This window comes from Pagrus pagrus (genome assembly GCF_965226575.1).
Source record: "Pagrus pagrus genome assembly, chromosome: 13".
In the NCBI taxonomy this organism is placed as follows: domain Eukaryota; kingdom Metazoa; phylum Chordata; class Actinopteri; order Spariformes; family Sparidae; genus Pagrus; species Pagrus pagrus.
The window spans coordinates 19,898,020-19,920,730 of NC_140197.1; the positions used below are offsets into that span (position 1 = coordinate 19,898,020).

At 41.9% G+C, this 22,711-nt stretch overlaps 1 protein-coding gene across 3 annotated transcripts in view; it reads right to left on the minus strand.

Annotated features, from left to right (window-relative positions):
• cyth1a (cytohesin 1a) overlaps positions 1-22,024 on the minus strand; it is a 43,521-nt gene extending 21,497 nt beyond the window's left edge. The window contains exon 1 of one of the 3 annotated variants that reach the window (XM_084370678.1): positions 21,794-22,024. In XM_084370678.1, the coding sequence (XP_084226804.1) occupies positions 21,794-21,812 (19 nt within the window). In that variant the 5' untranslated portion in view covers positions 21,813-22,024. Of the gene's footprint in view, positions 1-5,892; positions 6,164-14,571; positions 14,947-21,793 lie in introns of those variants that run through there. The other 2 variants (XM_084370676.1, XM_084370677.1) reach the window with 2 other exon arrangements.
• Between the last annotated feature and the right edge of the window lie 687 nt (positions 22,025-22,711).

Sequence of the window (22,711 nt, forward strand, 5' to 3'; positions counted from 1 at the left end):
TGTTCTAAAAATCCTTTCAGAGACTCCAGAGATCACATGTCAAGCAAAAAGGCACACCAATACAAAACACACTGAGCTTGAAGGTGAAAATAAGTATTAATTCTTCTTTGGACACATCCGGTCAGATCCCAAAGAGACAGAGAGTCATAAACTCCAGCATGAGCTGTTAAATGAGTCAGCACTTTGAGCCAGGTCATCTCTCTGGATAAGTCATACGACCAGTCATGCCGTCATTATTATCACCTGCAGTTTAACAATGAAGTCTGTGCTGAACACAATTGTGCTTTTTTTGTATTGTTAGGAATAGTGTATGAGCGCTATCCTAATGCTAATGATGCATGTCAGAGGATTGTGCAAGATTGTCAGCATTCCTCTGCGGCGGCTTGTTTTTACAGCATGAGTGTACACTTGCCCCGGGTCCGTCTGCAGCTGAGAGCAGACGTGAGCGCTTGCCTCATGTCTGTGCGTCTTTATGAGTCAACCTGGAGCCCTCTGCTGTGCAGGCTGCCCTCTGCAGTCCCACAGTGGCGGAGCTTCATGTGACTGGTGTCAATATGGGATCCATGTGTTAGCAGGGCTATAGCTGCTTCTGACATGGAGCTGTCAAATGATGTTACATCTCCTTCACTAATAAGATAAATATACCACACCACAACTATACTGACAATAGCAGTAGTGAATAGTATCGTTAGGATCGCTTTCAGAGCGATATGATTAATGATGGAAACACTTACAGCCAATCAAAATCCATCTGAATTTACAAGGCCATCATATTAGCTTGATTTTGGGGACATTTTCCCACATATTAATGTGACAGTAGTGCTAAGAATATAGGTTTCTTACTGTATCCTACCCTTTTACCCTTTACATCTCCCGACACTCATATTTTGAGGATAATTTATGTGCCCAAAAATCTAATTTCTATAGATACTGCAATAATACTGTTATCATTCATTTGTTTGGCCACGATAATCGTGTTGTTAAAATCAGATTTTTTGACAGACCGACTTCCGACACAGCTGGAGCAGTGCTTTGTGCCACTGTTTACAGAACGTTATCTTCCATCAGTATAAATCCTCACATCGTTATCGATATCGTTGTTGTGTGTCCGACGATAATGGAGTCCTACTCAGGAGGCCGGTAACAGACAAAAAAAACTTTTATAAACTTTTATAGCAAAATTCAAAGAATAATAATAATATAAAAAAGATATTTCTTTCTTCCTTATCTCTTTAATTATCTTTCTAATGACCTTGTAGATTATCCTGGCTCCCAGACTGGGAACCACTGCACTGTTTCATCTAAATATAAAAAAAAAAACACAAACAAACATAGGGCCTAGTGTGTAGTGGCCCTTTAATCATAACCAAGAAACCAAATATGAGCAATATTGGTCCAACCGCTTATCATACCAGAATAGAAACTAAGACCAACAGGGACAGATGTGGAAAAAATACCAAACACGACCCCCTGCCACCATCGCTACAAAACAGTCACAGAGGAAACACGCACTGCACGATTAAAACCATTCCATATTTTGGACCCTTGTCTAGAATATTTACAACCCCTGAAACATTTCACAGTCAGTCTGCTCTCTGTGTTGCATCTGCTATGAAGGAATGCTGGGACCGGAGGATGTGACTGGGTGGGAACTGGAGCTGGAGAACATATAGCTCCGCCTGCCACCGTACACACAGCTTCGGTGTAAAGAAAACATACAGACGACTCCACAGCATAAACATCCTGCCGCTGCACACAGATCCATCCCATCATTATGAACACAAAAGATCAGCTTTTTTATATAATCTGTTTTATTGGCGTTATCAACATTAATTGTTTAGATAGGCCGATGAGAAGGCTTCTCGATGTTTTCCCTCAAAAGCGGAAGTGCTATTTCTACCCACAATGCATGCCTTTGTCCTCTTGATGCTGGTGGCCTTGATTCTTATCGGGGCTGCCCTACTATCAACATCCTCTCTCGCCGCCAGTAAAACCCACACACGCACATCCAGAAAACACATGATGGGACAGCTGTAGGAGACACAATTTTTAGTCTATTAAAACCTTCATTTAAGTTTCTCTGTTGCTGTTTTTCTGTGGAAACTTCAGCCCACGCACAAACTGTCAGATGTCACTTTCTACACGCATATTATCGACTTCTCCATTTCCTGTTTGTGAGCCGTCTTATAGTCCATTGGAGAAGTGAAGGCTGTGGGTAAACCCACCCATCCTGTGGGAAAGGCATAAAATAGCCATTCTTCCATCTTCATAACTTCAATCCTTCAACTCTGTCACAACACGATGGCATGCGTGTTCAACTGTGATCTGATTAGCGCACAAAAACCAGGGGTTGCAAAAAGACTCCAACAAAGCCGTTACACAAGTCAGCACGCATTGTTTACCTCTTTGACAGCGTTTCTATGGTGCCAGCTCTTTATCAAGGCCTCCTTTGTGTTTTCAAAACCATACAAACAGCATCTATGCCAAATTACTTGGAAAACCAACAAGAGATCTCTCTAGAAATAATGCTGCGCAGACTATTCATGTTCAGCTGGATCGTAACCAAATCCTGACCTGCACCAGAGCTGTGCTTCGGAGGCAAATCAGCACACTCCTTCAAAAATGCTTCTGTATGGAGTTCCTATCAGCCGCCATTTTGAATTTCATGGCCCTATCAACAGCGGCGATCACAAGAGTTTTGTCCTGTATGAGGAAAACAACTCCAGGCGTGCCTAAACCTGAAATTCACTCAAATCAGCGCAGGGAGAGAAGAGGCAAGCTAATCTCTGCAAAGCAGAGCGAAAAAGATTAGAAGTGACAAAAATCTGGTCTAAGACAAACTGTGTGTGACTTAAGATGTCTCTGACTGGGACGGCAGTAAATTATGACCAAACTGAAGCCTCAGCGCTGACTAACTGACTGACTGGCAAGCTCTTATCTGCAGCATCCCCTCACACACACTTTTAGGTACAGGAACAGGATATAGCGTCTCACAAAACGTATACGTATGACAGCAAATACAGCTCCCACACAAATCACAATCAGCTGTGTTGACAATGAATGTAGTAACATTTACAGGCAACACTGCGAGAGACAGCACTAAGTTTAGACCAGGGATGCAAACAACAAATCAATCTGCCGATCATTGTTTTGATTCAAAGACATCAAATTCATAATCATATAAAAGAGAGAGGAACAGAAAATGCTCATATTTGAGAGGCTTAAACCAGAAAACATTTGGATTTGTTTTAATAATTTTGCAATTACTTGATTATCACATTTTTGACAATGAGTTGTTTTGGCTAAAGTTTAGACTTGGAAAGAGATGCAGCGTGTGGCAAAGAAATCTTATTTTGTTGGATGTGATAAATAACAATCATCTGGCTCCTTAATTTAATTAACAAAAACACAATTTATTATTCTTTTTTTTTTTTAAATCTGGACAACAATAATAAATCTATCAGATGTAGAAGTTGATTATAAGAATCTTTTTAACTGTTATATAAACTCAAATTTACATTTTTTCCCTTTCCTCTTTATTCGACTTAAGTTTCATGCTGCTCATGTTGAATTCAATGCATGTACATTTTGTTTTTAAAATGTGTGCTTCTTCTTTGTTTATTAATTTTTTTTAATTCCTCTACCTCTCCTTGGCGATTAAAAGGGATTCTGATTCATACCGTTATAAAATCATTTACATTTTGTTGGCTGCTTATGAAACTAAGACTTTCCAAAGACAAAACGTGTGGCTATGGCAACCAATGAAAGGGAAGTTGTAATTTTTATTGCTACAAAAACAAACAATGAAAATACATATTGATCGCAGTTCTACATCGAGTCAAACACTGCGGCAGGTTGCAGCTGTTTAAATGCTGTATACCGCTGTTTTTCTATCTCATGCCCTGGCTGGTGATGCAGCCCTTAAAAATGTCAGCAATGCAGCCTACAGGGTGTTGCTGCACTACCAAACATGAGACTTATATTACAACACCACCCAACTGCACTGTCCAGTAAATACACATGTACAATTGCATTATAGCAGTAAGTATACAGAATGAAACTCTCCTGAGTCATAAGTAGGGCTGCAACCGACGCAGAAAGAAGGCTAAAATATGATTATAGGGAGAGAATGACGATTATCAAACCACCGGGCATTAGTGCCAGGCAGGGTACACAGCTCTAGAGGGCCCATTAGGGCTCTCAGTGCCACTCATTAGGGAACCATTAGTGACAACTACTTTAACTTCCCAGACCACCCACCTCTAAGTGGCAGAGACAAATGGACTCGAAGAGAATCGACTGTTCCCATCTCTCATCCCTTTGAAAACAATGCAGCTGTGTGCCAGCCAGGCTCAGCCGGGGCCACCGAGGCCAAGAGAGAGTGTGTAAATTCCCCCTCTTCATCAGCAGAACAAAGGAGCAGCAGCATATAACAGGATCAGTCAGTCAGACTGTTCACTGTTCTGTAACACGATTAATTGTGACGCAAGTCAAGGGTGCTAATTAATGCTGCCGGGCTAACCGAGCCAAAGAGATGAAGGCGTCATGCTCGGCAACAAAGGCTTTCTGTATGACTTCAAAGGCTGCACACTCATTTATTTTATATGGTAACACACTTTGTGGTAATAATAAAAAATAACCGCGCATAAAATAACTACAACCATTCTTTGATATAATTTAATTAAAGCAGTTTGAAAAGGGATAATACAGTGATTTTAACTAAGATAACCTACTCAAAGTCAGAAATGATAAAGAAAATGTCACAAGAATATGAATAACAGTGGTGTTTTGTTTCTTTCAGGCTGACACTGGAGGAGTAACTGTCTGCTGTCACACCTGTTGCTGCTGGTAGCTGAAAAATGACACTGAGGATGTTTCCTCTAATGCATAAAGCTGGTAAAGTGCGTCCTGCATGAAGGGCCAGGCATTAATATTTAAGTATTAACACATGTGGTTAGGAAATAACACCCACAGTCGGCTGCTAAAATTGAAAACCGACAAATGTTGATGTGTCCGCAGCTTGACAAATACACTTCCCAAAATCAGTTAGGGGTATTTTAGGGTTTCACTTGATTGTTTATTCTGTGACATATCTGGATCTTTGTTGAATTTTTTGTTTGGCCTTTGTTGCATATCCCAATATCCCTAACTAAATTTGAGTAGTGTATTTAAAGATGCACTCTGGTGTTTTGGGGGAAGACATTTTAATCAGAAGAAAAACTGACTTTATTTTTTATGCCTATACAAACTAATTAAACAAACTCTCTTTGCTTTTATGAATGAACTGAATGAACAAACTGACTTAAAGGACAACAACTTTGTTTATTTGTGGCGGACCCTGCCACTAGCTTCAAACAGTGTTCTGGGGACCTTAATTTCCCCTGAGAGCAGCTTATTTATTCAGTTAAGGAAAACATTAATATGTCTGAGTTTGTGTTATTACCTCATAAATATTGTAAATATCAAAATTCTGAGTTTGAATTTCGTCTCCAAAACTACATAGTGCCCCTTCAAATAACAATATCACTATTAGTTTAAGTTGTGCATTTCTCCATGTGTTTTCTCAGGGAAGGAATGTAAAGTTTAGTATTTTTAGAAACCACGGGGGTTTATAAAATATGCAGAAAGTAGACTGAGTGAGTCCAGCTCAACTGTGATGATACAAACGGTGGAGTAAACACTGTAAACAAGGCCACACACACTCACACGCATTTGGCTCCACACGGGATTTACGACAGAAAACTTCTCCCGTGAACACAACGTAACAGTTCCGGACTAGCTTGCCGTGTGAACGGATCATAAACACGCATTAAACCAAAAAAACAGTCCTGTGAAGACATTTAAACGACATGTCGACGATTAAAAACGTCTTTCCTCGTGAATTTCACTCACCTACGCCGTCTTCTGATTTTAACACCATGCTGTCTCCGCCCGGCAGGTCCGAGTACAAAAACTTTTCAAGCGGTGTCCGAGCGTCAAAAGTCAGAGCAGATACCAGTTTCGATAAATATATCGATCTTTTTCAAACAGTTTTCAGACGACTTAACAAATACACTTGGGAATGGTGGCTCCGGTGAGTGAAGGGTGCCTCCGTCGACAGCTCAAGGGAGTGGTTTGAGGAGACGGAGGACTTTAACCAGGCAGCCTTTACACCGCGCTGCTCTCTGTCAACGGCTACTGAGGGGGATACACCAGCTTCCGGCCACGACTTTCACAATAAAACTCTGAAGGACACTTCACCAGGCACGTAAGCGGATTAGACTCCTCTGGGAAATGTGGCTGCTGTATACATTTTATCATTTGGTGATAATTCGGCACATGTGGTCATAATATTTAGCCTAAGTAAACCCCATGGAGATTATAAAGCTATGTTGCATCCATTTCAGTTGACTTTTATTGCATATCCATGCATAAGTGTGTGTTATTGTAGGTCTATATTTCTTGTAAACCAGTAGACCTATGTTTATTTAATAATTTTTTATTATTTTAATCAAAAGCTATTTTTCAAATTTGCAAAGGAGGCAAATGTTACTGCAATGTACGGCACGCAGAATTAAGTAGGAATATTGGGATATGGGTGCATATATGCAAGTGCATGGATATGAAATAAAAGTCAAATGAAATGTGTCACACTATTTTCACACAACACACACAATAAAATTATAAACAATCATGTGCAACATTAAACTTGTATCCATAACAGAAACATACTGGTTTACAACAACTATAGGCCTACGGTAACACATAATAATAACCTTCCTTGCAGGTCGTTTAGCGGTCGTCAATGTGCTTAATAGATTATTTATAACACATGTGTATAGCCTAAAATATACTATTTACTAATAATAGCTATTATAAAGTAGCTATTACACGGGCTGCCATATGATTATTATTTTGGGCTTTTATTTTTAGAGAAGAGGTGGCACATATCCGGTACCAGCCTCCTGTTTCTGTTGACTTGACGTCTCACAGGATGAAGGTGCAGCAGCGGGCCAGATGACGCGTTGGCTGCGTTTCCACCCTGTTGCCTAGGGCGCCCTCTCACACACACGCACAGGCACGCACACATACATACAACACACACACACAACACACACACATAAAGCAGAGTGGGGGCAGGGAGTGAGTGATTGACACACACACACACACACACACACATACAGCGCCTCGCTTCTTTGCTGATGGTGCGTTTGTGACTGCGTTTGATTCACCACATCCGCAGAGAGAGGGAGAGCAGACTTTTACCACAGAAACAAACAAAATAGCAACAACACCTGTCTGTGGCAGAGAGGAGACTTTCAAACACCTGTTGAATCACATATATCCACAACTGTGTGTGTGTGGGACTTTTTTTCTAATAATTTACACTCAAACTAACATGTAGAAAGTTTGAAAGTCCTCCTAAAAAGTCTTTTGACTTTGGTTTCTTCTCAGATCACACCAACAGCTACACACGCAGGGATGCGTTATTAATGGTGAAACCGGTTTTACCAAATCCAGGTGAGAGTGAGCAACATGTTTTATGTTCGTTGCAGCAATAACACTCCCTCCGTTTCTGATTTAGCACTTTCATGTTTCATCCTGGCCCTTCCACACACACTACGTTCATATTTTATGAAGTCTGTGATCAAAGGTGCATGTGACGGGGGTCTTTTTGTTCCAGCGGGCTGCATATTTTAGGGAAAACTGTAAAAACTCTCTCATCCCTGTGTTAAATATGAATAAATCAGCCTGCTCCTTGTGTAGCACCTGTGCTGGGCCGAGCCTGTCCCTGCCTGTTGATGAGCACAGCAGGGCCAACAGAGGAATGCTGCTCTCGCTACCAATGAAAGAGGCCAAAAGAAAACACCTCCTCCACCTCCTCTCCTTTTTAGATCTTCTTTCCTGCATTTGGAACAATTAAACTGCAAGTTTAAAGTGCAGGAATGAAGACTTAAAAAGGGATTCAAGACCATGTTGGCTCAGAGAGTAAAATCATCATGACATGAACAGACTCCTGAAAGGCCTTAGTCTGCACGGGCACTTCATTCGAGGGTCTCGTCTTCAAGCTGTGGGCCATGAATGCCTCAGTTGTGCTGCTCAAACTCAACCACTGACAATGCAGCCTGTGTGGAGTAAACCCTCCTCACACAGAGTTTCAATTCATTGTTACGAGTTCATCCATTCCCGCAAGCGCTGTTGTAAATCTTTGCTAAATAACCCCCGAAGAAGTGAAACCAGAGAGCTGTTTGACCTTCAGATGAAAAGCTCATCAGATGAAATCAACACACTGTTGTCTGCGACTTCCCGAGCTACATAAAGACGCGTAGAGCAGATTCTCGGATAACCGTGACGTTAATGCAAACATTAAAACGCCGTGAGGTTACGAAGTGTAAAGAGGGTTTTGTTCTTGCATGTGAAAAGACGCAGCTGATTATGAGATTCAGTGAATTACAGAAAATTCCTCAAATGTTTGCTTCTGCTTTATTTATGCATCACTGCTTTTTTTTCAAGCAGTTTTGGTTCATGTTTTCCCCATTTTTGGAGTGCTGTGGTTTGAAAATAACAGGAACTGATGATTTAATGTAATGTAACAGACCTAAATCATAAACCATGGACTCAAATCCTACAAAAATACGCATGGCAGTATGGAGGACTGAAACTGCCAAAATGGAAAATACATTAATGGCTCAATTAATAAGTTAATATGCCATTACATGCACCACAAATAAGGCTGCTTCTGTATATATTAACTTCTGTATTAATTCAATTTTTTAAATTTACTTTCCCATTCATTCATAAATCTTTTTACTTATTTACATTTTTATGTATATTCTTGCAAAATACAAATGAAAAAATAATACAGAAATAAATACATTTTTAAAATGAATAACTACATAAATAAAATGGAAAAGTAAAAGAATAAGGGAATTAATACAAATGTTAATAAATACAGAAGTAAATGAACACAGAAATATCAATTGTGTCACAGTTGATACATTAATTAATGGCTACATTTATTTTTAATACAAGTTTTGGTGTATTTAATTCACATAGTGAGCCATTTATTTATTTACTTTTGATTTTTGGCAGTTCCAGTCCTCCATATACGACACCTTTATGACACATAAAGTTAAAAATATAGGCTTTGCAGGTATTCTTGGCAGGGATATTGGACTGGATATTGTCTTGTTCCTCGGGGACGTGAATCTGCGCTGTCTGCTATGAAGGGACGGTTAGAAAGTAAAGACAGAGCTTCTTTCGACAACTTTCCAGCTGTACGTGATCTCTCTTTAAGCAGCTAAATCTGCATAAGCTGAAAGTAGCTCGCTAACATCCGAGCACATTTCAACCTCACAAGAGCCTCGGTCATATTATGAAATAGCTGTTGCTCGGTCTTAGCGTACTAAGTTGATCCTGTGGATTAGTGTTGTTGCCAGTGACCGAGCCAAGAGATCCTGGTTCGCATGTTAGAAGGGTGCCTTCCTGCGAAACAACCTCCTACTCTGTCCACTGGCTGACCTTCGATCCATGAATCCTACTGACTTCAAACAGCAAAGCCGGTGATTTTTCAGATTCAGCTCTGAATAAGATATTCCAGGGAAATAAAGGTCAAAATGAATTCAGCAGAGGCCGAGTCTTTAGTATACACTGAGCTCCAAAAACGCTGGATTTGGTAAACAACACACAGGACTTTCAAACCCCATGTCTCCAATTTATAACATAGCCTTTCCATTACTGGCAGCAGCAGCAGTTCAAAACTGCATTTCAACATTTGTGAGTATGAAACCAGTAGATATTATTAAGGAGGCCTCGGGACAATTGCCAGACGTGTTTGTGACGTGTGTGTTTAGGCCAAAACATGAAATTTTCCCAACCAGAAGTGTTTTTTGTGCCTTCACCTATTCAGACCACAGGCACAAAAGTGTCACAAGATGTAAAGTTTCAACATATCAGTGGTTTGCAGAGATCTACATTGCCAACGTTTATTCTCGTAATAGTTTTGAAACTGATCTTGATGTGTGAAATCAGGGAATGACCCTTTATTGCAAGCCTGCTCACATGGAGGCTCATTCCTGAAACCACATGGTTCTGTCTTCTATGTGTGGGAAAATTCTGTGTAACCATGCCATGAGAAGAGATACCTAGAGTGACCCCTGCTGATCATCTATAGTAATTACAGCTCTACCTGCAGAGAACAGAAAGGACACGAGGGGAAAGTCAGGCCTAATCCCAATGCAATATATATATATTAAAAACAACAGACAGGAGTGCATGTAGACACGAATAGCAACACATTAGTAGCTTTGGCGTGTTAGGTCACTTCACACGCATGCTTTTCCTCTGCCTCTTTGACTTTCAAACACAATTCATTCCTACTGAGAAATAGGACATTAGTTTCCACACACCTGCTCGACACAAAAAATGAGAAAATGTTACCGCATGCACGGCAGCATTCTCTGGCACGAGCTGTGGCTGTAGTTTTTGCTGCTCCGTGCCCCCATGACTCACTGCACGAGCTGATTTTGAAACTTTCACAGGTGCAGACAGACGTAATGAGACCTTTGGCTCAATCCATCCTATAATTTTCTGGGTGAGAGGCAATGCAGACTGGAGTGATACATTACTGACATGAGTCATGTAATAAATACAATCTCGCTCTCCTGTCGCTTTTCTCATGCGGTTGTGAGAAACTCTGTGGGCGGCTGATCACTTTTCAGTTACAGACATAAAGCTCTGTTTTTAATACGTATAAAATGCTCTCCGTGAATTCTGAACTGCTAGATAATTCTGCCTACAGCAGAAGTCACCTACACTTACGCAAATATGCACACAGAGATAGTGCTGTTGGAGGCTCCAACAGTTTTAGAGAGCTAGTGTGAAACGCCTGATGAAGTAGGACAGCTGTCTAGAAGTCACTCTTCCTCAGGCTAGACTCGCAGCAATCTGCACTGCGTACATTTCTGAGACTGACATGGTCACCCCAACCAGCACCATCACTGTCTCAGTAGACTGACAGAGCATTTGTTCAACGGTGATTAATTATGCATAAGTCTTGGGGAACGAGAAGATGAAACCCCTGCTGTTCATAGATGGATCGTGTCTGCAGGCATGAAAGCTTGATGAGGCCAACATGTCTTCACATTTACAGCACAACAGTGGGACTCGGAGTGCGTTAGACAGTAGCCGTAAACACACAACTGAAGACATTATTATCCAGCTTCTGTGCAGCCGCGCCGCCTTCGTGCTATTTTTTTTTCAAAATAAAAAGCAAGAACTCGGAGAAAAACAAATCCGCCCATGCCAAGAGAAAGGTCTTATTTGGCTCACAGAGCTGTGTGGATTTCATCTGCCTCTGTTTGGATTCCCACACACTCCTCTTTGAAGCAGCTTTCTGGCAGACTGTCTCTTTCAGCATCCAAAACACGTCAAACTGTGTTTTACCAGTGGATCAGTTCTGTCTCACCGAAGCAAAGCATACATGAAATCTGTCCAATTAGATATTAACATTATGATCTTCTTTCATGTAAGTGTGCAGAGGCTTACTAATCAATTAGGCCTTAAAATCAGTGCTTTACTTTATCATTACACAAAGTTAGAAGTGTGCACCCCTGAAAGGGTTGCAAGGAAAATATGAGGGAGCAAAAGATTTGAAGAATAAATACACACACATATATATATACTGTAGGTGCACTTGTTCATGGAAATCCATTCTTTTCTGATTTTTTATCTCTTATCTCTTTCTATTGTCCAGTACTGTTTTCACAGTTTCACAATTACTTCCAGTAAAAACCTCAAAGGCCATCCGCTGTCGTCAGCATTTACTGGAAGTGTGTTTAACTTGCTTAATAGCCTAGTTGTGCTCTTACACATAGCACATGATGGCAGAAGATACTGTACAGGCAGATGAAAATCCGTCGTGTATTTAACCATGTTTTACAGTACATCAGTGAGGACCAGGATCTCCAGGACTCCAGACAGAACCTAAGGGTCACAAGTCAAAAAGCTTGAAACCACTATGATGTTAGCATCATCACCCACTGTGTAACTACATCATCCCCTCCTCTACAACAAGCTGAGTTGGCCAATATTCTCGAACACTCTTGTTCTTGCTGTCAACAGGCTTGTTCATGCTCCTGAAGAGCTTACTATGTCCTCAGCTGCGCCTGGAGCCTACAGTAGTAACTTCCATGTCAGAAAAAAAAGCTATTAGCGAGCTAGTGGCACAAGGATGGCAGAAAAAGTGCAGCCAAAATTTCCCAATGCTAACATGCTACCTTTAGACATGTCCGTTGTTCCCATTTATTATGATTTTAAGTTTTCTTACATGTGAGTGAGAAATTAGGTATTGAATATGGTTGTTTAACAGTAAACAGCCTGCAAGCCTGTTGTTCAGCAGCTAGTTAACTCAGCTAGCACAAAACACACAGCCTCTGAGCCAAAGAACAAAGCTGTAGCGGCAGCAACAGTTGTTCAGTGGCTAACAAAGTTAGCACAAAGCATACAGCTACAGCAGTAAGGAGTAACTGTCGTGTCGGGTGGCGTTTCCGGACTAAGGGACATCCGTGTGGCATTTAATAAAGGTGTTTAATTATGTTCTTTTTAGGCTAAAAAAGCTAAGATAGCCTGTAACACGTAACACTTGATGATACGTCATGGCTCCGCTTCCTGCCAGCATTCCCCATTGCGTCCCAGTCCAAGGATGGACCATTAGCTGCATGGCTAACTGAGCTCACTAGCTGACAGCAGCTACAGTTACTAACAGCAGCTGTTAGTGGTTACTTTGTTGATATGCTGCCTCCGATTCATTTGGAGAATGAATTCAACAGGTGGCCATTTCTTACATGCTGCACCTTTAATGGGCTAAATTATGATCACGTCTGCTTTAAGTGATACTCTGCACGGTATCATTCCCAGGCCTGTGACCTGTGATGATTAACCGGGAATGATGAGCCACACTTGACGGTGACGGTGAAGGTTAGACTCACAGCAACATCCACAGTCAGTTATTGACTTAGATGCAAGCGGAGATGTCACTGCATGAGGTCAGCCAGTTTTTTAAAACTTCTCTCTCACGTGTGCACTTGTTCTTTCCAACAGCTCGTGTCAACCGGCTTTTGGCGATGTTTTAGGGAGTGATTTAATACTTCTGCTGATACAACGTGAACTCGCTGGACAACCCTCAGATGAGTCACACATGAATCACTCGCATGATTCACAATCAAAAACAGAAGCACACTGCCCAACCTCATTTTTTTTACAGTATAAGCAAAGAAACTGACACTTGCAGGCGGGCGACAGCTGAAATGAAGCCTTTGGGAATTCATTGCTTCTCAGCCCACGAACTGGGCCGGAGGCTGAATATTCAAATGACAAACTGACATTATGATACCTAACGAGAAACTTAATCTTCAATATATCTAAGTCACTGCTGTTTCCATGTTCCTGACTCCAAAGCAATCCAGATGACTTCCCCCATTGCATGTCCGAAACAAATATAGTCCACACTTTTTATGCAGCTCCGTGCTGCTGATTCAGGTGTTTTGAAATCACTGAGACAGCATCGCTTCCCCTTGCTACACACTCAGTCAGCTGATTCACCACAGCCCAACGAAGGCGCTTTAGTCATGTCAACAGTGTTTTAAGCACAGTCGCAACGCTTAACCCCACACAACAGACTACACACGCACACCTCGGCCTCGGATCTCGTTATTACGCCAGTGTGAAAGGACAAAGTGGGAGCGTGTTGACAGACGGAGAGTATAAGAAAGAAAAAAGAGGCTAGCTCCACTTCTCCCTGCACCTCCATCTGTAATTAAACTGGGAAAGCACCAAGAGTTTGTTTATCCAGGTTTAGGAAGACACAGCAATATTATCAAGATCCTCATGAGCATGATCGCTGCGCGGCTGTGATTTCACTTGAGGTGTCACTCAGTCTGGCGGTGGATGTGTGTTGGAGATTAAATCTGCTCAGTGAGTATTAGCTCTCTCTCTCTCACGCTCTCGGTGTGTGTTTGTGTGTGCGCAGAGGTTTAAGTTGTGCGTAATGAGAGAGCCTCCTTAGCCACGAGAAGCTCCCTCTATTTCTGTCCAACTGGCATCATCATCAGCGGTACACACACACACACACACACACACACACACACACACACAGTCAATCAACAGGTTTTCTTCCTCCAAAACACACGAGAAGTTATTCAAAACTAAAACACCATGATGGCTTTAAAGAGCACGGTGTTGTTTTGGAGAAGAAATTCAAACTCAGAATTTAAAAACACCAACTCAGAAATATTTATATTTTCCATAACTGAATAAACAAGCTGTTCTCAGAGGAAAATAAGGTCCCCAGAACACTGCTTGAAGCTAGAAAGGTGGCAGGGTCCGCCAAATATAAACAAAGTAAAACATAATGAAACTGCGTTGTCCTTTAAGGTCAGTTTGTTTATTTAGTCATGCAAACAAAGAGTTTCTTATTTAGTTTGTTTAGGCGTTAAAAACAACAGAGTGCACCTTTAAAATGAAGCCAACACACCACAAAACATGCTATCAATACCACAAAGATGCAAAGGAGGCCCACTGATGTGACTTTACCTGGAGCATCTTGGGGCGGCTTCACAGCTGGACACAAGAACGTCTGAAGGCTGGACACGCAAAGTTCGCTCACCGTCCCCATCGCGTCTGAGCGTGAAAGTGTCTCTGATAGTGGCTGCTGCCGCTGCCTCCTGACCGTTCACACCAAGAGGGAGTAAAATGGGAAGTCACGGAGGGCCAGGCTCCCCGCTGTGCCTGCACAGACTCACTCAGAGCTCCCGCAGCCGTTCAGTCCATGGAGAGGGCTCCGACTGTGAGGTCCTGCTCCTGTGTCACTCTGCCTCACCTAATCCTGCTGGCTGGGATGAATCCTCCCCCCCTCCTCCTCCTCTCACACTCACCTACTTTCTCTTCCCCCTCGATTAAAATGTGCAACTTGCGAGGACGCCGAGATCACTTCTGCTTTCTCCCTGTTCCCCTTTTGTGCAGCCTCCCTCTATCCTCCTCTGCTCTCCCTCTCTCTTTCTCTCTCTCTGTCTCTCTCTCTCTCTCTTTCTCTCCCACTTGCTACTTTCCATACTAATTCAAGCAGATATTCTTAGCGCTAAAATATTGCACACACAGACGGAAAAGTCGGGTTTGTATTGTGAAGCGCGTGCTACAGCTACATCATAAGGGAAAATCAATTAGAGAAACAATTAAGGAGGAAGTTTAACGTGGCGAACTATGAGCGGCAAAGTCCTTTTATTGTCTTGTGTGGCGTTGCGTTTGAGTTCCCTCTGTTGCTTTTTGCTTCTAGTCACTCATCATTTTTGGCTTCAAAAAGCCTTGTACATAAAAATCAAGATTTCATTGTTGCTTGGCAACGGGGTAGAAGAAATGATTTGCTCCTGGGCAAAACACTGTGAGCCATTTGTTTTGATTAGGTTATTTTCACACCTATTGAGGCAATTCACCATGACACAATCACATTTTGGAGAGCACACACACTCAGAGCAAAATAAAACCCGCCCGGCTCTGCCACAGATGCGGTCATAATCAACGTCAATTGATTTCATCTTTGGATTTTTTACTTCCTCTTGTGGTGCAAAGCAGGAAATGTTTACCTCCACCCTTGAACCTCTGCCACTCTGAATTAGCCCGCGCGTCACTCACAAAGTGCCACTCACTCCTTGACAATGGCCGCTCTCATTCAGTGCCAGGCGTTAATTAAGACGTCAAATCTACGCTCTCTGTCAGACGCCGCCATCAAGGGCTAGGTGGCAATTACGGAACAATGTAGATACGACACACGCTTCATTTCAACTCCGATCCAACAATCGTCAGCCTCCGAGCCCCCGAGCGCCTCACAGTGACCCCGGCGTGAACTGCAAAGTCAGTCCCGACCAACCCTTAAAATGCTGCAGCTGCACATCACCCAGAGGAGCAGCACTGTCACGAGAGGCACACGGTGAAGTCAGCACAAAGAGTTCATCTTCTCTTTTTTAGTATGCATGTTCCTCCACTCGTTAGCACTCTGAATAAGAGTGTGTTGTCAGCAAGTAGCTGAGCACCTGCAGGGAGCATAAACAGGTAAACAGGTGGGTGTAGATAGATAGATAGATAGATAGATAGATAGATAGATAGATAGAAAGATAGATAGATAGATAGAAAGATAGAAAGATAGATAGATAGATAGATAGATAGATAGATAGAAAGAAAGATAGTGGGTGTGTGGAGTGCACTCGTAGGCCTAGTACTCCTCATCCCTGCTAACAAGGTCAAAAAGACATCAGTTCACTGCCGTAAATGGAATAATGTCAACATATTACACTGAACTGTCAAGTGGCTGTGCCTGAGTCCACATAGCGAACTGTAAGTGCCCCTAATGACGTCCATGAAGGCAAATTAGCCTTAGCAACGACAGTAAATTTCAATTCATTATGCGTAATATTGCCTCATAAGGTCTCAGAGGGTATGCTGAGCGAGGTACAACACAAAGTTAGAGACGAGGATGGTTTCACACTATTCCCCCGATCTGCATGTGGTTGTGGTGATGAGCTAGAATATGCAGCAGGAACAGGGAGGAAAAACACTCCCGGCAAGTAAACATGGAGGAAAACAATGTTGAAAAGCTTTGCAAATGTTTTATGAGGAAGGAAATACACCCCGAGGATACACACAGTGGTCGTAGTGCCCATAGGTGCCAATACACAATGATCAATTATACAGTAGGATTGCTCTCAGTGCGATGATTATTTGATCCCACAGACAGCTCATGTGGCTCTGGAGCGTTTGTCCAAGACAAAAACAGTGTTAAACTAGGATGGCACTCAGTAGAACGCATACCTCCGCCAAGGCCTAACTATCCCCTTTAAGGCTCCCTTGTGCTCAACGTTGGCTACGCATACGGATACAAACAGATCCTCCGGTCCGTACTCTGGGTTCATTTCGTCTGTCCATTTCCATGTTTTCTGAAAGCTTACGGATACAGACCAACGGAGCATTACCTCAGGTAGTCATAAGGGGCAATGTAGCCAATAGTTCAAGCGAGACACGACCACAGGACAAGAGGAAGAAGTTTTAAAGATGGCAGAAGTTTTCGAGGAGAAGTTTCGATGCGAGTTGGTGAATGAATTACACATCTGTATGATGTTCTCTTCACTATAAATAGGCCTATGTCACCACTTTCTGGGCGCTGGTGCCCCCCGCTGGTATGTGATGCCCTTTTTATATTTTCCCCCCTGGGCCCCTCAAACATCCACCAGTCCACCAATGAAAGGACAGCTGGGAGGAGATTGGGCAGTAACAAAGAAAAAGTGGAGGTCCATTCAAGACCAATTTGACTCTGAGCAGCGCCCTCTAGTTGCTGTACTGCTTAAACTATATCATTTGTGACGGACATATCTATTTCATTATGTAAAGGGAGTATAAATAAGCCTTTATCTGAATCAAGTTGTACCCACTCATCAATACCAGCCACCAAAATACACCTGATTTTCTCCATCAAGATCCATGTATTATAACCTGAGAAATTAATGAAAATGTTGAAAAATGAAAGAAAGTGAGAAAAATGTTTTGGATCCGTCCCTTAATCCGGATCTGCACCAGAAGTTTTGAGGAAATCTGTTCAGTAGCTTTTGTGTAATCCTGCTGACAAACCAGCCAATCAACAAACCGACACAGATGAAAACATAACCTCATTGGCTGAGGTAATCACCTGGATTCAAACATAAATAGTTGTGCACGTACTCAGTTCAGATGACTGTGAATAGTCGAGAGTCTCCCGATGGGATAAAGAACCTGCAAGGAAACATATTGAAATCTGCCCACTATAATAGCACATCTACCATAAAACCCACTCAAATCCACAGTATCATATTCTAATCAAGCTTTAATCCAGATTCTGTAGTTTATCATACAACCTCTATTAATTGAAATAAGAAGCTTCCTATAATCAATACACTTTCATAATATCTAGTGACTAAATGTGCTTATGCATCATGAAACAAACACCTTCATAAAGCAGGAAACAGGCTGCTGAGATCTCCTCTGTACAGTGCTGCGTATGTAGTCTTGGCTTTGAACTGGACCCAAATGAACACTTAACTTGAGTGGTTATGCAGACATGCCACCAGGTGGACAGAGCGTGGAACAACACCTTTACTCTTGGTTCACTAAAGCAGCCAGAAGGCTTCAGTCTCACAACAAATTAAGTTCATCACAGCTGATCTAGGTTTAATTTGTCCCCTTAGTCTGCTTCCAGCTTCTTAAATGTGCTAAATTTACTGCTTTTCTCTGTAATTCATGACAGTAAATGAGTCTTTAAATAGTTTGTTGTAAAAAAGAAGCACAAAGGCATCACTTTGAGCTCTGGGAAATTGTGATTCACATCATATATCCTGGCTTCCCACACCTTTTCCCTTGGAGGGCCAAAACTGAAAGTTATTGGTGGCCCACAGTCCAAAAGCAAGCACCTATTGTGCTAAATTGCAAAATGGTGAAAATGGAGAGGCCAGAAAGAAAAAAATTCTGATGATTAATACATTGTTTTCTCTCCTGTATTTGACACAAAAGTTGAGCTGTTTAAAAAAAATAATTCACAAGCCTCTCCGGGCTTCCGTAGATCCCAAGTTCCCTCACAAAAAAACAGAACAGCATACACAGGTATTCATTATATAACTTTCTCTTTCGTTAGAAACATGTGGTGGGCCAAACCCTCACACCCTTGTACAAATATTAGTAAGCAGAAGACTCTCAATAGACAGTCTACTGGACTCATATGTTTGTCTTCAAACGCTCGGGAAGGTAGACAAGAAGTCTGATGAAAGAGTTTCCTCAGTTGGATGTAAAAACCTACACACAGCTCCCTGATCTGTGTTGGTGGAACTCCTACATAGCACATTATCACCTGCAGTGACTAACAACTGGCTAGGTGGGAGCAGAACACCTCAGCTGAACACACACCACCACCAGACGTCAAGCTGACGGGGCTAAATATAGATTAAATGCGCTAAATAACATCTTTCTGATAGTAAGTTGCAGCACCGTAGCCCACTTTCTGTTCCATCTGTCTCGGAGCTTTAAATATCCTGCCTTTGTGTGCCTCTCTCTTTATCTGCATCTCTTTGTGATCGGCGGCGTGAGATCATGTTTTGAGCTTAACAAATAAATATAATAACGGTTATTTCTATACTCTTACATGGTTAAGTAAGAGGTGCAACTGCAGCACAAGTTGACTATGAGGTGCCAGATTTCACCTTCCGTCTTTTTAAAAAAATCTTTTTTTTTGAGGAGTACGTCTGCACAAGTCCACTGAGGATTTGCTGCTGCTGCGAATTTGACAGTTTTCATCTGAGTGCGCTTTGAATGTAAGAGGAGCTTAGTGCTGGAGTAAACCTGTCTTCTCACATGAGTAGAGTGACAGCACATAGTAGAAAAACAACTTATTACAAGACAACAGAAGCAACTATATTTCCGTCAACCCCCTTCATCTAGGAAGGAGGGGTCAAACTGAGACAGATGACACCCATAACCGCAGCAACCACACGTACCTGCCGCTGTAGTGCACCACGCCTTTAAACCAGAACACTGTTTCCTTTGTGTGCATTATGCAAAGCTGCACTGACAGGTAGATGGAAAAAAGAAGAAGATAAAACAAAGAGGTTTTGACAACCTGCAGCTTTTGAAGTTTTGAAAGAGTGCAGCACCGAATGAATGCTAAGATAGCTGGTTTTAGGGCACCAGAAAGCAAAAAAACACAGTGTGGTAATCCTGCTATAAAGTATGACATATGTGACTGTGAGGCTATATAAAATATACAGATTATCCTCAGGCACGTGGCAAGTCTTCACACGATTACGACCACTTTTGTTGCATAAGTCTAGCCTGTATAAATAATAAGAAAAAAAACACGCAGCTATGCCAAAATAAAAGCATGACAGTCAAGTCTCGACAGCGGATGGATTCCTTCTATGCTCTCTACTGAACAGTCTGTGTTCAGGGACAGAAACAATGATAACACTTACTGTTAATCATTCAGGTCCATGAGTCATGGACAGTGAGAGTATTATTTGAATGTGCTGGACTTCAGCTTCGACACGTCCTCACACTTGAACACATAATTACATAATCGTCAATTGATTCTTCAGCTGAATGGCGAAGTGCTGACGAGGGGGGGCGGCTGCAAATAAATATAATTATGAGTCTGTACGAGCTGCCGAGAAGTCACTCCCGGACTGTGTTTACTTTGTGTGAATAACCCAATAAGAAGGCAAATGATTAAAGGGGCATTATGTAGAAATTCAAACTTTATGCAACATTCAGGCTTTTTTCAGATATTTCTTCATATATTCTTGCCACTAAGTGAATTCAAATGCTTAAATCATCATCATTTTTTGACCATTGCACACAAATTATTTGTAAAATGTGCAAATATGTTTATCTTTGAGCAACATAATATATAATATATTGAGGAAAAACATCTAGAAAATAAATGATATGCCTTAAATTGTGCTTTATTTTGTTGGATTTAACTGGAGTCCACTTTATGTAAGTGGTTCTGCTTCTGTAAACATCCTTGTTTTTTGGCATGATGAATACTTAAAGGGGCACTGTGCAGTTTGGGAGAAGAAACTCAAACTCAGAATTGTAATATTTACGATATAAATGAGGTAATAACACAAAATCTTTTCCATAACTGAATAAACAAGCTGTTCTCAGAGGAAAATAAGGTTCCATAACACCGTTTGAAGCTAGAAAGGTGGCAGGGTCCGCCACGTATAAAAAAAGGGAAACAGAATGAAACTGCGTTGTCCTTAAAGGTCAGTTTGTTAAGTCATGAAAATGAAGCGAGTTTGTTGATTAAGTTCATTTTTTTCTCTTCTGATTAAATCATCTTCCCCAAAACTACATAGTACTCCTTTAAAACTCAACGTACAGCTTCAAAACGCAAGAATACGTGTACGCCAGTGCGAAATGTTCATCTCCAACGTTCGATCTGAACTTCATTATGTGGGGGAGCGGCCCTCCCTTCCCTCAGCAGAGCATCAGTTGAAATCTTGCAATGAGGCCATTGCTGGTGCTTCTATTTTGAGATGCATTAAGCTCAGAGAAAAACTAAAGTGCTAAATAATTGAGATGAAGCCTCTAACAGAGCTTAAAAACCGAGCCATCATCTGTAGCTCATCGTGGCCTCACGTCGTCACCCTATACGTTGAATTTCCTGCACAGAAGAGGTTTTGTGAGAAGGCGTTTCAGTGAAAGTGTGTCATCTAGAGAGCCGGTGCACCACAGACTGGGTGGTATAAATAAACCAGTTTGCATCATTTCCCATCAAAACATCAACTTTATCTCTGCATTCACTCCTCTGTGTAAATATGTGGATTTCTACAGTGTCCAGCATGCTGTCACAGCAGCAGTGTGATGCTTAATAATTCATCACACGGGTTATATTTTTATCCCTTCTGGCTGGGGATACTACACATGCCACCTGTTTTTAAGCTGGCTTACAAAAACCCAACTGTTTCTCCCTTTTCCTGTGTGTGCATGCCCATTAAATAAACATGAGTGAGGAGTCCCTGTATGACTTTTTTTTTAAACCAAATTATGTATGCGCACAGTCCTGTCAGTCAGTCACACTGAACATCTATCATGTCTGGATTTCTGTATTCTTGGCACAGCTGAGCACGAACAACACCAGTGCTAGAAAAAATAAAAAAGCAAACACTCATGGTGCAGTTAGGTGCTCGGAGCGTCCTCTAAAAGCCGAACTAGACTACATGAGAGTGGGATGAAGACAAACCGTGATTCTCCCCCTCCATCCTGGTGGTCCTGATGCTGCTGCTGCTGCTGCAGGCGTCGCTGCCCGGGATGTCGCTCGCCAAGCGCCCGCAGATACCTTCTGCCTGTCCTCCCTCTTTCCTTTCCGGTCTCTTCTTCGCTTTCAACTTGATAGCAGGCTCTCAAATTATGCTGCTTCACTCTCAAGGCGGTACTTTTCAGCGTGTTGCCGTTGTGAAAGGTGTGTGTATGTGTGTGTGTGTGTGTGTGTGCCGCTGCTCATATGCAGACGCCGGTGCACATGCTGGCCCCGCCCATCCCAGATGTGATGTCACGCTCTAACTTCGCTGTGACCAACAACTTTGTTTATCACTGGTGTGATTTGTTTACTGCTTATAGTGTCCTGAAATCACATAAACATGTTATAATTGACATGAAATATTTTAAAGGTACGGACATTTTCCACAAAACATTTTTTTAATAGGCTTTAAAGGTGCAATACGTGAGAATTTTAGTTTGAAACATTCAAAATTAAACAAAAACTATCAACAGAATGTGATGAAATAAAGACATCGGGCCTGTGTAGTGTGTTGCAGAGATGTCAAGGGGAGGTACCATGCTAACCAGCTAGCCCTGGGCCAGAAAACCTTTCACCTCCCCCAGTAGTCGGAGTAGCTGCTCGGCTAACTGAGCTAATAAAGTGGTGTAGGGATGATGTTTGTTTTTTTTGTTTTTCTGGCTAACCCAGAAGTTAGTTAGTTATGTTTTTTGGTGATAACCGAAAACCCGCTCAAACAACTCATTGACTTTGAGACGAGGGAACCAGAAGAAGTGCAAAAATGCTTGCTGCAGACTCCAGTTAGCAGCAGTTAGCAATTACTCCGGTGATATGCTGCCCCCTATTTGTTGGTAGCATAACTTCAAGAGGTGTCCATTTTTT